We start from the raw sequence: 13,954 nt of genomic DNA, 5'->3' as shown, positions 1-13,954 counted from the left end.
TTTCTGGTGATAAAATCTTCCCTCTAGTTACACGCAAACACAAATACCATCTATACAATAAAACCTGCAGAGCACAGACATGCCATGCTGAGACCTAAGGCATACATACACACATGTGGACACTCACTCCCACAAACAAACATACACAGATGTTGGCGCACACTTTTCTTCACTCTTTTCAGCACTTTTCAGAAAAAAAGGTCTGGTTTTCCCTAATTGAGGTTATGAATAAAACAGAACTTTTTTAAACAGAACGCACAGATAAAAGAAAAGAAAAGAACAGAAAAGAAAAGATAGAGAAGGAAGGGTTTGATCAATGCTTGTCGAGAAGAGCAGGGGCATCTGGGCTCCAGGCTTGACGGATAAAACATTGATCTCTCTGCAGAAGTATAGATTAGGATGTTAAAGGAGACTGAACCGAGTTGAACAACGTGCATGATCGTGCATATTAATTACAAAGCCCCAGAACTCTTCACAGCAGTACTCTTAATTACTTCTTTTTTACCTCCATGACAACTTGGAACTGGACCACGTCACGTGTTATCTGAACCTGCGACAACTGCTGTACGGCACACTCTTCACTTCCCTTTACATGAGATCGAATGACAGAAACTTTGTTTCATGGTCACAGACTTAAAAAAGGGGAGAAAAAAAGCAGTTAAATACGCCCTCAAGGATGAATACTTATCCAATGGTTTGGGGTTAATTGAAAGAAGAATGCTTTTGTGATTGAAGGAAGAAGGGAGAGAAAAAAAGAGAGAGAGAGAGAAATGTTCTTGGCAGCATGTCAAGAGGAGAGTCTGAGAGCTGCGTTTAGGCTGAGAGTTGTTGAAAGAGTCGGCTGTGTTCTCCCAGTCTCACTGTCTCTCTGTAATTACTACCGTGGCTGACAGACACGCTGCTTAAAGAAATAAAACAGAGACAGAATTAAGAGTAAACATGGAAGCAAGTATACACTGTGAATACACGCAAATGAAAACATACACTTCTGTGGATGTCTTCATTTGAGGTTAGATAAATTAACTTGGAGAAAAATGTCTTGACAGGGATAGAAAAAAATATACAATATATACATTTATACCAATAGGCTATATATGTGTGTATGAATATAAATATATACATATAAATATATACATATTCATACATATATGTGTGTGTGAGTGTGTGTGTGTGTGTGTGCGCGTGTGCGTGTATAATTGCACTTCCATCAAATTAAGGTAAATTATATTTTTATATATATTATATTTTTATATTATTATATTATTATATAATCAGACATGGATTACTGAACTATGTTTGAATTCATAACATGTGCAAAGCCAAAATAAATGAAATGATTAATTTCCTTGTGAGTGTTTCATCCTTCATGTTTTGATTTAAAGCTTTTTCTCCCCTTTTTCCAGTATGTCTGAAGAGTGAAGAGGGACACAGAGAGGCCAGCAGGGATGGCTATGGTACTCTGTCACCATACTGAATGTAGGGTGAGGTGCCCTGCCTGGGGGGTATAACTGCAATTCACTGAACAAGGGAATTCCATCATTATTCATTATGTCATTGATTTATACTCCTCTCTGCATCCCATTCAAACTTCAGCCTCTGGTCTAACAGCCTAGCACAGTTTTACCAACATTAGGAACCCTTGTATTCTAACAGTTACATGAGCTTTATAGGCTGTGCACTGGGTATCCGTGAAAACAAGTATTTTTTTTCTTTTAAAAGAGACTCCTGAACACTGACAATTTACAAAAAACGTGCTTGCATAATAATTACAATATATCGTACGTGGTAGCTATATAAGTAAATACTGTCAAAACAAACACGTTCAAAATGGCCTATAAACTGCCTCAAATATTAAATGACACATAAAAAAATTTGTACCTGTGTAGTTACAATGCCCTACTGCAAAAAACCCATCTCAGAGGAACACTAATAAAATCTTTTTTTCTTCTTCTTTTTTTTTTTTATCCCAAATTGGTGGGATGGGATGTGAAGCAGAGGATTCCTGACCATGCCAGAATCAGCACACTTCACCATTCCAGTTCAGAGCGAGGTCAAATCCCGCCTCAAATCCTCCCCACAGCCAAATGCCTCACACTACAACAGCTGAGCCTCGTTTCATCTGGAAAAAAAAACTGTCCTCACAAATCTGACAAATTAAAACAATTAGCACATCAACTATGAGCTCTCACACAACAGCACATGGAAAATGAAAAAAAAAAACGGATGCAATATTTCATGAAACTATGGATCTACATATGCTCAACAGTCAGAGGAATGGAATTACTCTCATACCAGAAGAATAATGTATCAAATTGATTTCAGACTTATGTAAATCGTTACGTTTACGTACGATGACAGCAAATGAAATTACAATATTAAACCCAGTAGCATCTACTGACTGGTATTTAAATGTTTTGAAGAGCCTTTTTTTTTCCAGCCTTTTTTTTTGTTACTGAATATGCAAAATATAAATTTCTGTCATAAGGAGTGAAGCAGCTCAGCGGTAACTCCCCTCTTGCAAATAACAGGCAGTGAAAGGGAAAGGAAATAAGTCGAGCTAGCGTCATTAAGCAAGGGGTTTAGCAGCCCCACTTTTCCGTTTGGATCTTGTGCAAATGTGCCAATTTCTGTCAACTGTCTCTCCACAGTCATAATATAGCATTCATAGCAGAAAGAATGTGTTTGCAGCTTGGAGGCAAAACCGCTGCATAGAGATAATCGGCGTGTGGCTTTCTGGGAGTCTTGTTTTAAAAGGGATGAGGTGGGGCCATACAGACTGCTGACTTAGCAAGCCCAACATTGCAGTCGCCATCCAGAACAAACACACCACTCAAAGAAAGCTTCTAAGGACACTGTGCTGTTCCTCCGTGCATTTGCATTTAAGATTAGCAACTTCATATCCTGTACACTCAAACAGAAGTCCTCATGTTTCTTAAGTTTGAAGCCCCTCATGATTTCATGTTGACTTGCAAAAGAAGTGTACAAAATGCCCTTACAAAAAAAGCGTGATGATCTTAGTTGAAGAAAGTAGCATATATGTTCTTCAGTTTTTGGGCATTTGCAGTTCTGGTCACCTACATATTATGTGTATATACAAGAACATAGTTGAATATGTGCTCAAGTAACAAGCTAAGATTCTATCCCATGCAAATTCAATCAGCAACATTTATACTCAAAGTGAGAGCTCCTTCTTTTATCTTTCGTGCAAGATACAAACTCAGACAGGGCAAATCTGAAAGAATCTGCACTATGTAGCTCCATCATAACCACTCACAGCAAATTTGTCATTGTTAAATGAATTCTTTGAGTATTTTACACCCTCACACAGACAATTCAATCACTCTCAGAGGTCATTTAAAACTGGTGAATTTACTGTGTTAAAACGCATAATGATTCAGGAAGACCTTTAGCTATAACAACATGCAGGTGAGCAGGCCCACATCTAAAACTTGTGCTTCAGTATTGACCAACCCTTCCACTTCAACGACTTAACCCGACAAACCAGTGTGGGCTTTCCTGTAAAAAGCCTAGTATCAAGGGCCTAGCATCTCAAAATAATAACATGAAAGAAATCTTGGCAGTAATTGCATGTATATGCATTTTGGTCTCAAGCCATCCAGAGTGCTTCAGGCAAAACATGTCTTATCCAAGCCTGGTAATTCATATCTGAAAAACAAAAAGGAAAATAACTATTGCTGCCAAGTGATTTTTTTTTTCTTCTTAACATTTTTCTAAGGCATGCTATCTTCCAGATTTTTGTGTATCTGTCTCTCAAGCATGTATATAGCAACAGTGAGAGAATAAAAACTGTAATTACCTTCACAAATGACCTGTATTCACTCATACATTCTACATTTTGCGGAAGATGGCAGAACACTCAAGCTAGTTTAATGAACTTTCAAGAAAAGTCACATGAATCAACTGCACAATACATGTGCTGAGAATAAAACAAAAAAGGTGTATAATGCACACCAGGCACAAAGTTTTGCTGGATAATTCTTGGGTTGGCAATTTTTCAGTTATTGAATTACTCAGCACATAGTCCAGACGATAGGCCTAATGGCGTTTTTAAGAGTGGTATTTGGACAGATGAAAAGCATTTTCCGACAAAATAGCATAGACAGGACCTGGATTGCATGAATACTTTATTATCAATGTGTGAATGGCATTTACGCTTTTACCTGGGTATTGACAGTATATAAAAACTATACCTCAAATCCAGTTCATCACGTTTTTTTACTTTTTCTTTTCTTATCTTTTTTTTTTTTTTTTCTTTTTTGCAAAAAGGTTTTGAAAGATTCTACATTACTTAATAGAATCCAAAGTGCATAACCTTTGTCTCTTTTCATCTTATCCATATGCACATTGCACCATACATAAATAATTACATTTTACAAATGACTCGTTATTTTACAAGTATAAGATATCTCATACAATACGTATATAAAACTTTTATATTAAATCTAGATAGATTACATTTGGGATAGTGTTTGTATATCAGTGTGTGAAGTGGGAGAGCGTATAGATGGGTGTTTGCTATCTGTGCTTGTTGAGCAGAATCTCCAGCCAGCAGGGACACGATGTGATAAACTGTCTGGAGTAGCAGGGGCCCCAGCCCTTGGCAAAGCTGATTCGCACACTGTTTGGATCATACGGTCCATCCACATAGACAAAATCCACACCCCGCTGTACATGACAAGACTTCTCAAAGTCAAACACCTTTAAGGAGTATCCGGGCAGGACTTTCAGCACAGTTAGACTCCTACAGTGGGGAGAATCCAGGGTGGGAGAGTTCACAAAGATAGGGTGCTGGCTGCGGTTATAGGCCCAAACTCCATCCGGCTCCTTGCTGAGAAGAATACCATGGCCAATCTTGGCTCGCGTGCGTTGGACAGAGCTCCCGCAGGCCTCCAGGGGTAGCTGGCCCAGGCAAAAGCCTGAGCCCTGAGGTAGATCAAAGAATATGCTGGTGAAGGGCTCATACACAGGGTAGAGGCGGCCTACGCGAGTTCTGTGCTCCCAGTATGCAACGCTACACCAGGGGCGCTGCGTCACCGAGACGAGGGACAGACTGGCATCTGAGAGAGAAGAGGAAAGATAGTCAGAGATTATAACTTAGCCATAATGAGTTCATAACAATTTAGAATTATTTAGTGGAATGAAAGAGAGAAACGTCCTACGTACATGGCTTTATAAAGGACAACAGATACAAAATGATAACAAAAAAATCCATGCAAGCCAGGCTGAAAGGTGATAAAGGTGCATGAAACAGTATTACATTAAGATGAATCATAGGCTTTAGTATGTGTCAGATTTCACCTGGGAATTTTTCTTTTGTATTAAATAATACACAGCAGGGTCATACACACTCCTTAAGCATTTGATCCAGGCTATCAGGCATCTATGAGCCTAGAAGTGTTCATCATCTGATGATCTGATGAACTCGTTCCGTAAGCACAAATCTCAAAAGCCACCAAATATACTCTCAAACATTTATATAACACAGTAAATGTGTTTCAGCACTAGTAAAAGGCTGTCATAACAAATTGCAACGGTGCTAAGTCACCACTATAAATGTATAAAAATAGGCTTTTTATACCACATCTTGCAGGAGTGTTGTGCACTCAGTTTCCAAACGGTGCATTTGAGAAGGCAAAAGAGCTAACAATAAAGCATAAATCTGTCATCTCCGACCATAATGCCCCCAATCCCCTTCCCAGAATTCCAATCTGCTGTGCAGGCCAGTCAGGGGTCCCCTTTCCCCCTCTGACCGCCAGCCCAGGGCCGGCATTCAGCTCCCTGACAACTTAGTGCAAGCCTGCGACCCTTCGACCTCCCAGCTGCCATGAAATCAGTTCTGATTAACTCACATACAGACTGATGCCATTATTTTGCTTCACAGAGTCCATTGACAGAGAGAATCTACAGCCTGCGCCTGTGGCCCCATTCCTTTCACTCTGAACTCTCCACTGGGCCAAACCACCTCCACTCCACTCCGCCTCTGTGAAACAGTGTCCTTCAAGGCAGGGCATCACTACACACAGTCTACCCCTATCCTGTTGAGAGCTAAATTCAGTTGCATTCACGTTCTCTCAAGAGATTCGTGTTAGGAAAACTTATAGAGGTATGATTAGCTATAACTTCCATAGACGGAGGGGGGGCGGGCAGGAGGAAGGGAGGAAAAAAGAGAGTGAGGGTGAAAGAGAGGGAGAGAGAGAGAGAGAGAGAGAGAGAGAGAGAGAGAGAGAGAAAAAGAGATATTGTTGTAAGGTCAGGAATGCAAAATCTCTCAATGGAATTTAGAGCTGCAAGCAATAAGTAAAGCTCATTAGTATGTCAAACATTAGCTTGAAAACAGAAGAAGAAAGGGAGGACAATTCAAATCCAGAAAAATTATAATAAAACTGAGTTTTGTACCCAGTGTCCTTCTTTTGCATTTAATAACAATTATCTCACAGCTTGAAACAACAACCAAAACAGAAAAATGAATAAATCTGAGTTTCTATCTTTAACCCAAAGACTCTCATTAAAGGTAAGGCATTAATCCTTTAATTGAGAAAAAAAAAAAAGAACTAAAATCTGCCTTAGCCAGCAGCACAAAATGAGAGGGTAGGGGTGAGAGTGGAGGTGGGGGGGGGATGAAGGCAGGTTTGTCATGCTGTGCTAAACAATAGCTTCCCCTCCAGCAATTAGACTCTTCCACTGAACCAGCGGAGAGACAGGGAAGCGTCTAGGATTGTTAATGAAAAAGCCACAGACGCTAAGAATGAAAATCTCAGTCAAATGACTGCGCTGTAATAATTACTTTAGCCAAAGCCATGGCTACATGCCGCTCAATCAGATTATTGGAAATGTACAATTTCAAACATTTACACTGCCCCCCCCCCCCCCCCGCCTTCCTTTTACACGCACGTTACCTAAGGGGCCTTCAAATGAATACCACCGTGAAATGTCAAATATTACATATTTATCAAATGAAGAGTATGAAATGACTACCGTCCGCCCCCAAATATTGTTCTGAAGATGAAGAACACATGGCACTATAAGCACATCTCAAGAAAGTGGGAAAGTATGTGTCAAGACAGCATAAGACAGATCTTTCGTCACATCAGTCAATGTGGAGAAACACACGTGCCTCGAGAGATACAAAAGCCAACATTTAAAGCGACTAGAGACCACCTCTTAAGCCAAAACATAAAGCTCCCCTCTCTGCTCCGCATAGACATATTTAACCTCCTATTCCACAAAATGCAGGGGAAACACTCTCCAACAACTGATAGAGTCATTGCTCGTCAACATCTGCAAAGAATCTTTGCAAAGACTGGCAGGATTTCATTAGGCAAATTGTGTGCTGGCAAAAACTCAGACGGCTAAAGGAAAAGCCGCAGCAAGCCCTGTAATTTAAACCTTATTTTAAAATGCGACTGGCTGGCTGCACTGACTGCATTGCAAAACTGCTGCGGAAATAGCAACATGCAAATAATGGAGAAAAAATAATATATGACACACCAAAAGGAGGATCTTGTTCCTTGTCTTCAAACCACAAAATAGTCAGTAATTACCAAAGTCCTGTGAAACTTACCATTGTGGATGTGAGCAGGAGGGGCTAGAGCATAGTCAGCCACTTCACAAACTCACCATTGTTGATTATAATCTAATTTACAGAGATGGCCGGAACATTGGAGACTGTGGTGGTTACTTTGAGGAATTTGCATGTATTCCACTGCTATTCCCCCGCTTTAGGCTATCTATCCACAGACCCCTTTTGTATTTTCTGGGAAAGGAGACGTCCCAGATATCATAGTCTCAGATTAAAGCAATGTAAAGCCACAAAAATTCATAGAGGCAACAATGTGATAGAAGGAGTGAGAGGGAAACGGTTTGTTGTGAGCAAGAGAGAGATAGAGAGAGAGAGAGAGAGAGAGAGAGAGAGAGAGAGAGAGAGAGAGAGAGAGAGTGCGAAAAGAGAGAGAGAGACAGAGAGAGAGAGCAAAGAGAGAGAGAGAGAGAGAGAGAGACAGAGCGCGAAAAGAGAGAGAGACAGAGAGAGAGAGAGCAAAGAGAGAGAGAGCAAAGAGAGAGAGCGAAGAGAGAGAGACAGAGCGCGAAAAGAGAGAGAGAGACAGAGAGAGAGAGAGCAAAGAGAGAGAGAGAGAGCGAAGAGAGAGAGAGAGAGACAGAGAGAGAGAGAGAGAGAGAGAGAGAGAGAGAGAGAGAGAGCGCGAGAGAGAGAGAGAGAGCGCGAGAGCGCGAGAGAGAGAGAGCGAGCAAAGAGAATCTAGGACTCTTTCAAGACTTTTCCGTCAGAGATATGATGAAACTTGCTTCAGGTTGTTTATAAGCTCCCCTAGATTTCTCTAGGGGGAGGGCTTTCTCTCACAGATGCTGCAGCATCAAAGCTCTTGCATGCATGTCGCCTGCTTATTTCATCCTGTAGGTTACGACATCTCTAACCATAACTATAACCGTATGCATGCAGCGCACCACACAACGACAAATCTCTCTTGTTATAAGACCATTTTACAAACAAATATAAACAGCAGAGAAAGAATGATTATCTGACACCCACACACTCTCGAGTGGAAACCAAAAACCCATCCTGGTGGAAAGCACATATTCTCCATGTTTGGTCTGGTGTTAGTTTACATTACCCACAGACTGACTGAGCAGCTTTCTGAATAAACATTACTTCAGAATTTAGCTTTAAAACCAAAGTAAGCCAACCTCTCTCTCCTGTCTCAAAAAGACAACAAATGTCACAACCATGCACCAAACAGACAAGGGGGTAAAAAGGATTATTCATTTACTTTCAGTAACCTCTACTATAAACAAGTACCTTGAAATGCCACCAGTAGAATATGATTAACTCAGTCCATCAACACACAGCTCATAATGAACACTAAACCTGTACTGGGTCAAACACTCACCAGAGAAGTCCCCTGATGTGACACAGGGGGAATGTGTGCCCTCATTTTCAGTCAGAGGCAACATGGGATTTGACCGATCTACAGGAGAGAGAGAGAGAGAGAGAGAGAGAGAGAGAGAGAGAGAGAGAGAGCAAGAGCAAGAGTGAGAGTAAATAAGATGACAATAACAGGAAGAAATTTTTGAAAAATTCACATACACTTACCACAATGGAACCTATCAAAACAATACTGCCACAGTGTAAATGATATGGGAGAAAATCAGAAAAAAAAATAAGCGAAGGAAGGATGTTGAGGTGATGACTTACCCAGTGGCTTGTGTCCTACTGTGAGAGAGTGTCTTGAGTAGGGAGGGGGTGGGGAATCTGGAATGTAAAAGACTTATTAGGGGTCTTGTCAAAATACAAAATCAGAGCTGATATCTTATGAATTTAAGACAAACAGATGTGGCATTAAACAAAGCAATTACATAGACATGATTTAGGACTATCAAATGACTGATGATCCAACACAGCCATTAGCTACAGAGGTACAAGACAAGGAAACTGCCTATAAATCTATGAATCAACAGTGTATTTTTCATTTAAGCAACTAATTTGTCTGTTATCACAGGTACAGAAGCATGATAGCACTACATCACCTTACTGTACTGCTTTCTAGCCATCACACAAAACTCGAGCTTCAACAGAAAAAATTTAAAGAGAGTTTAAAAGCAACATAAGTCATTTGACTCTACTCTTAAAACCGCTCCGAGAGGTCACCTGAGAGGAAACAGCGGCTTCTCCCCCCACCCCATAATAGATTTTTACATTTGCTAAAATTCCACATTCATAATTCATGCTAGACCTCTACGTTCACAGCTGTGTCTGACCGTTTCGTATAGTTTGCTGACTCCGACAGCAAAAAGCGAAATGTCACAGCCAGCATCAGAACTATGGGGAAGGAATCCCAGGCGGTGCGTATGCCAGATAAGCGGGCAGACAGACAGTTCCCAAACTGATAAGATTGTTAAGTTGTTTTGACACACATTTTAATGCTTCTTTCATCAAAGCCACTCAAATGGTGCCAGACACGGTATGTAAACTTCAAATGAAACAGAGCACCATGGCCTGCATGATAATATGATGGCGCCAGCATGACAATGGACAGTGCGCACACATGGACAGCATCATCTGTCCCTGTCAAACCTGATCAACAATAGCTTTGTTTTTATTAGGTGACTCAGGTGGTTGACAGTCAGTTACACATGGGCAGGTAAATTACTGTAACAGAAGAACAAACCAGAATTTCATTACATCAGTGATCCATACAGAGAAGACAGTTTAATTTGTTTTTATGTATAATTAAGTGACTAACTGGAAATTCTTGGTGTTCACTCAATTTATTTGTATTTATTCTCCTTGTGTCTGTTCTCTCTCCCGTCTGTTGCTGATTTACTTTTCCTTTTGTTAACACAGAAAACAGATGTAGCTACAAAACAGTTATATTAGGGGGGAAATGTTTTTTTTTCTTAGCAATGCAAAATATTGGTGTAAAAAAAAAAAAAAATAGTTATCGTTGTCTCATGGTGACTTAACACCAATGTGGTTCACCGCATGCAGAAAGAGGGGATACAAAGCACCCTGTGGAGAAATGTGCAAGGACCTGTTGTCTGCTGAACCTTCAAAAAGCCAATGTAACGTCACATAGCAATTCCCTCTTCCAGCCCATTGACTGCCAAAACATGATTCTTCCCCGGTCTTATTCACTCAGAAATGTGTATAAAAACCTGCAGAAGGACGAGTATGCTGCCTGTGCCATTCACTTCTCTTTTCTTTACAGCAGGTGATCACAACACGCACAGATAAGCACATTTGCAAAAATGACCAGGAAACTCGTTTCTGCAAAACATCAGCTCAGATTTAACAAGATGATGGATTAAAAGTCAAGTGATACACTCTTTGTGCCCTTACAATCCAAGTCAATCCATATATTATTGTGCATCTGAATGCAATCACGTCAGTGACTCTTAACCAGTACTTACCTGGCTAAAATGATCAGTCTTCTACAATTTATGAACACTGAGACTTAGTTGTACTCTTTCTAGGTCAATGTCTACAGTAACAAAATTGATCCATAGGATTTAGTGCATACATTTTTTTTTTCAGTAACACAACTGCATCCTGTATTTAGCAAAAATGCTATAGTAAAAAAATCAGTATGCATCAAAATGCTATTGATGTATTATTTGTTAAATGGAAAAGTATCCTTTTTTTCTCCAATTGTTTAATTGCTTTATTTCTCCAAAGACACAAAGCTCTGATTTGGCGACCAAAAAGACAAATTCATTCCAAGTGAAGTATTCCCGTTCCTCCTCTATCTACGCCATTTCCTACTGATCTGTTCTCTAGGTGGCCAAAAAAGTTGATCACTTTGGTTAACAACGGTACTGGTCGTGACTTTATCCTCACCCTCTAATTTAAGACTGATTTCTCTCAGGAATGCTGGTGTACACTCTTCATTTAATCAGTGATATAAAGTTGGGCAGAAATAGGACCGAAAGACCTTGGCCCTCATTGACCACACAAAGTGCACTCTTGGTTCAACAGTTATTCCCGACGATTAGACCCCAAGAAAGAAGTTTTGACAGCTTTGCAAGATTACCTGGTCCACAGAGTCGACTGTAGTGGTAAGGGTTGCAGCATACTGCTGGACTATCCAGTGCCCAAAAACTCTGGCAGTGGCATAACGGCTTAAGCTGTGATGTCAACTCCAGATCTGTCCAGCGGTACAGTTTACAAAGCAGGTACTGAGGAGAGGCCATCTGACTGCCGATTCGCAGTTCTGTTTGAGATACTATAATACAATCGCTTTGCATAACGCCTTTTGACTCCACGGCCTCCAGTAACATCTCCAGCGGTTTTTCTTTCATTTTTTTCAGAAACGCATAGGTACACCTTTTGAGTTCGTGCTCTACGAACGAGACACATCTCAGGTCTTTTCCACCAGTGCTGTGAATATCCTTTTGGTTGCGGATATTCCGCGCCGACGGACAAGAGATTCCGTCTGTGTCCCAAGCTGGCTCCGCTGCTTTTGGGAGGTCTTTAAAGAAACAACACATTACCGTTCGATCCTCGCCTCCCTGCGCAGGACAAGGGGTATCATGCTGTTGCAGGTCACACATGCAGCCGCCATCGTGTCCCAAAATGTTCAACGGTCCCCCACTTTCCGCTAAACTCCTGTTGCACGATTCCGCAACGTTTTCCACTCCAGTCTCCGGTAAGTATTCCGTTTTGGGAATTTTTTCGGGGTTTCCGTCATACCAATCATCCGGACCACCCTCGCTGCTTCTGGCACTTCCATCTCCCCCGTCCGTATCTGGGATCAAGCGGCTTCTCCAGATTCGCCGAACTAGACCTGAACGTTTCGACCTGAACATACGACAGTTTAGACTATTTTCATCCGTTTTTCCTATGTTTGCTCAGAACCGTGGGGATTCCAAATGCTTTTATGGTTGTTATTCGACATAAATGTTCTGTAAATGCCGTGCTCTACTCTAAACGCACAGCCGGGGACTGGTTGGTTATAGCCAAACCACAACATTAGACTGAAGGCTATCTACTGTATTTTGTTGCAAACTAAAGTAGTTGTCACAGCAGTCCACTGCAACTCCCGGGCAGCAGTGAATTAACTTTTATATGCATGCCTTGAGAACATGTGAAACTTGATTAATGATCTCCTTCAAGCTAAATTAGAACGCACGTTTCAACATTATCCAAAATCGTCTGATGGTTAGTTTTTCACATTTCAAACCGAGCGATGCAAAACAAATCTCAAAACAAATTGATCGAATGCTGATAGAGATGAACTTCAAACACCCTCGGAGACAGTTTTATGACGCTGGGATCATGAATGGAGCAACTCCGCACCGACACAACCCCAAGTTATCCTTGTAGAATTCACATTCCAGTCCCGGATTCTCACGGCAGAGAATAAACGGTTCGCTACGAAAAAAACAATAAATTCCCCAGATTATCGAATATGTGCAATGTCTGGTGCCCTTTAATTCGTCTCACTCCGTGTTCCGGACAAATTAAAGGGATTGCTTGACTGTTTCTTTCGCCGTTTCTCCTTCTTTCTTCTTGAGATACACACTCAATCACACACACGGGGCCCCCGAGGAGAGTAGTGGAGCCATTGGCTGATTCTCATCATGTGCTAGTCTAGACACTTTGGCGGCTGGGAGCTGCGCTGATTGTTGCGCAAACATGGTATCAAGTTTCTTAACTCTTAAAGGCGCAACTCCTAGAGCCCATTTGCAACCATTAACCAACTAAACCACTGTATGGACATTGAAATATACCAGTGAGACTGCACAAAAATTCATGAAAGTCAAAATGGATTTCATATTTATGCAACTAAACCCCTTAACCTTTACCCAACTTTTACGAACTCATTAGAAGATTATTATGATATTTGACATTTCAGCATTCATGGGTTTGTTGGAGGTAATATCAGTGTGCATGACATACATTTCAAAAACACATATGTGATATATAGTTTGTAAAATACAGAACTATAATATATCACACCATTAGGAAATGGATAGATAGATTCTAATAAAAATATTGATGACCACGACTAAAAGTCAAACAAAACAAAATCCATATTACTCTTATTTATATTGTTTCCCTTTTCTTCTTCTCCTTTTTCTTCTTCTTCTCCTTTTTCTTCTTCTTCTTCTTCTTCTTCTTCTTCTTAAGTGCACAACCCTGAAAGGGTTAACATTTCCCCATGTGGAGTCAGAGACAGGAGGACACGCCCCATAATACACCGACTCACTCACAGCAACAAAAGTTCAGGAATAAAGACCTCCAATTGGCTCCAAACACTTTGAGACTTTCCCCATTGAGAAAGATGGGACTCAACATCAAGAAAAGAATATCAGTCATTTTTTACCTGTCTGGATTAGTTTCACTTATAATAATAAGATGAGGTTGTTATTAAAGGAAATGTTTACAATGATATGCTGCAACGGAAATTTTTAATAT

General features: G+C 40.6%; 1 protein-coding gene across 1 annotated transcript; it reads right to left on the bottom strand.

Annotated features, from left to right (window-relative positions):
• Positions 1–4,536: 4,536 nt before the first annotated feature.
• smad6a (SMAD family member 6a) lies at positions 4,537–12,691 on the bottom strand. The gene is made up of 4 exons (XM_030764770.1): positions 11,568–12,691; positions 9,233–9,289; positions 8,928–9,005; positions 4,537–5,078 (listed from the first exon to the last, which is right to left on the bottom strand). Exons 1-4 carry the CDS (start codon positions 12,340–12,342, stop codon positions 4,537–4,539), a joined length of 1,452 nt encoding a protein of 483 aa, XP_030620630.1. The 5' UTR covers positions 12,343–12,691.
• Between the last annotated feature and the right edge of the window lie 1,263 nt (positions 12,692–13,954).

This window comes from Chanos chanos, chromosome 2, assembly GCF_902362185.1.
Source record: "Chanos chanos chromosome 2, fChaCha1.1, whole genome shotgun sequence".
NCBI classification, from domain to species: Eukaryota; Metazoa; Chordata; class Actinopteri; order Gonorynchiformes; family Chanidae; genus Chanos; species Chanos chanos.
Note: the sequence above shows the minus strand (reverse complement) of the source record. Positions and strands in the feature narration are given on the sequence as shown.

Bases quoted from the DNA above. Each gene is read 5' to 3' on its own strand.
- smad6a (XM_030764770.1), bottom strand. From the start codon at position 12,342: ATGTTCAGGTCGAAACGTTCAGGTCTAGTTCGGCGAATCTGGAGAAGC. The intron at 9,290-11,567 runs GTAATCTTGCAA...TTTACATTCCAG, and splicing joins CAGTCGACTCTGTGGACCAG to ATTCCCCACCCCCTCCCTAC. The intron at 5,079-8,927 runs GTGAGTGTTTGA...CTTCTCTCTCAG, and splicing joins CACATCAGGGGACTTCTCTG to ATGCCAGTCTGTCCCTCGTC.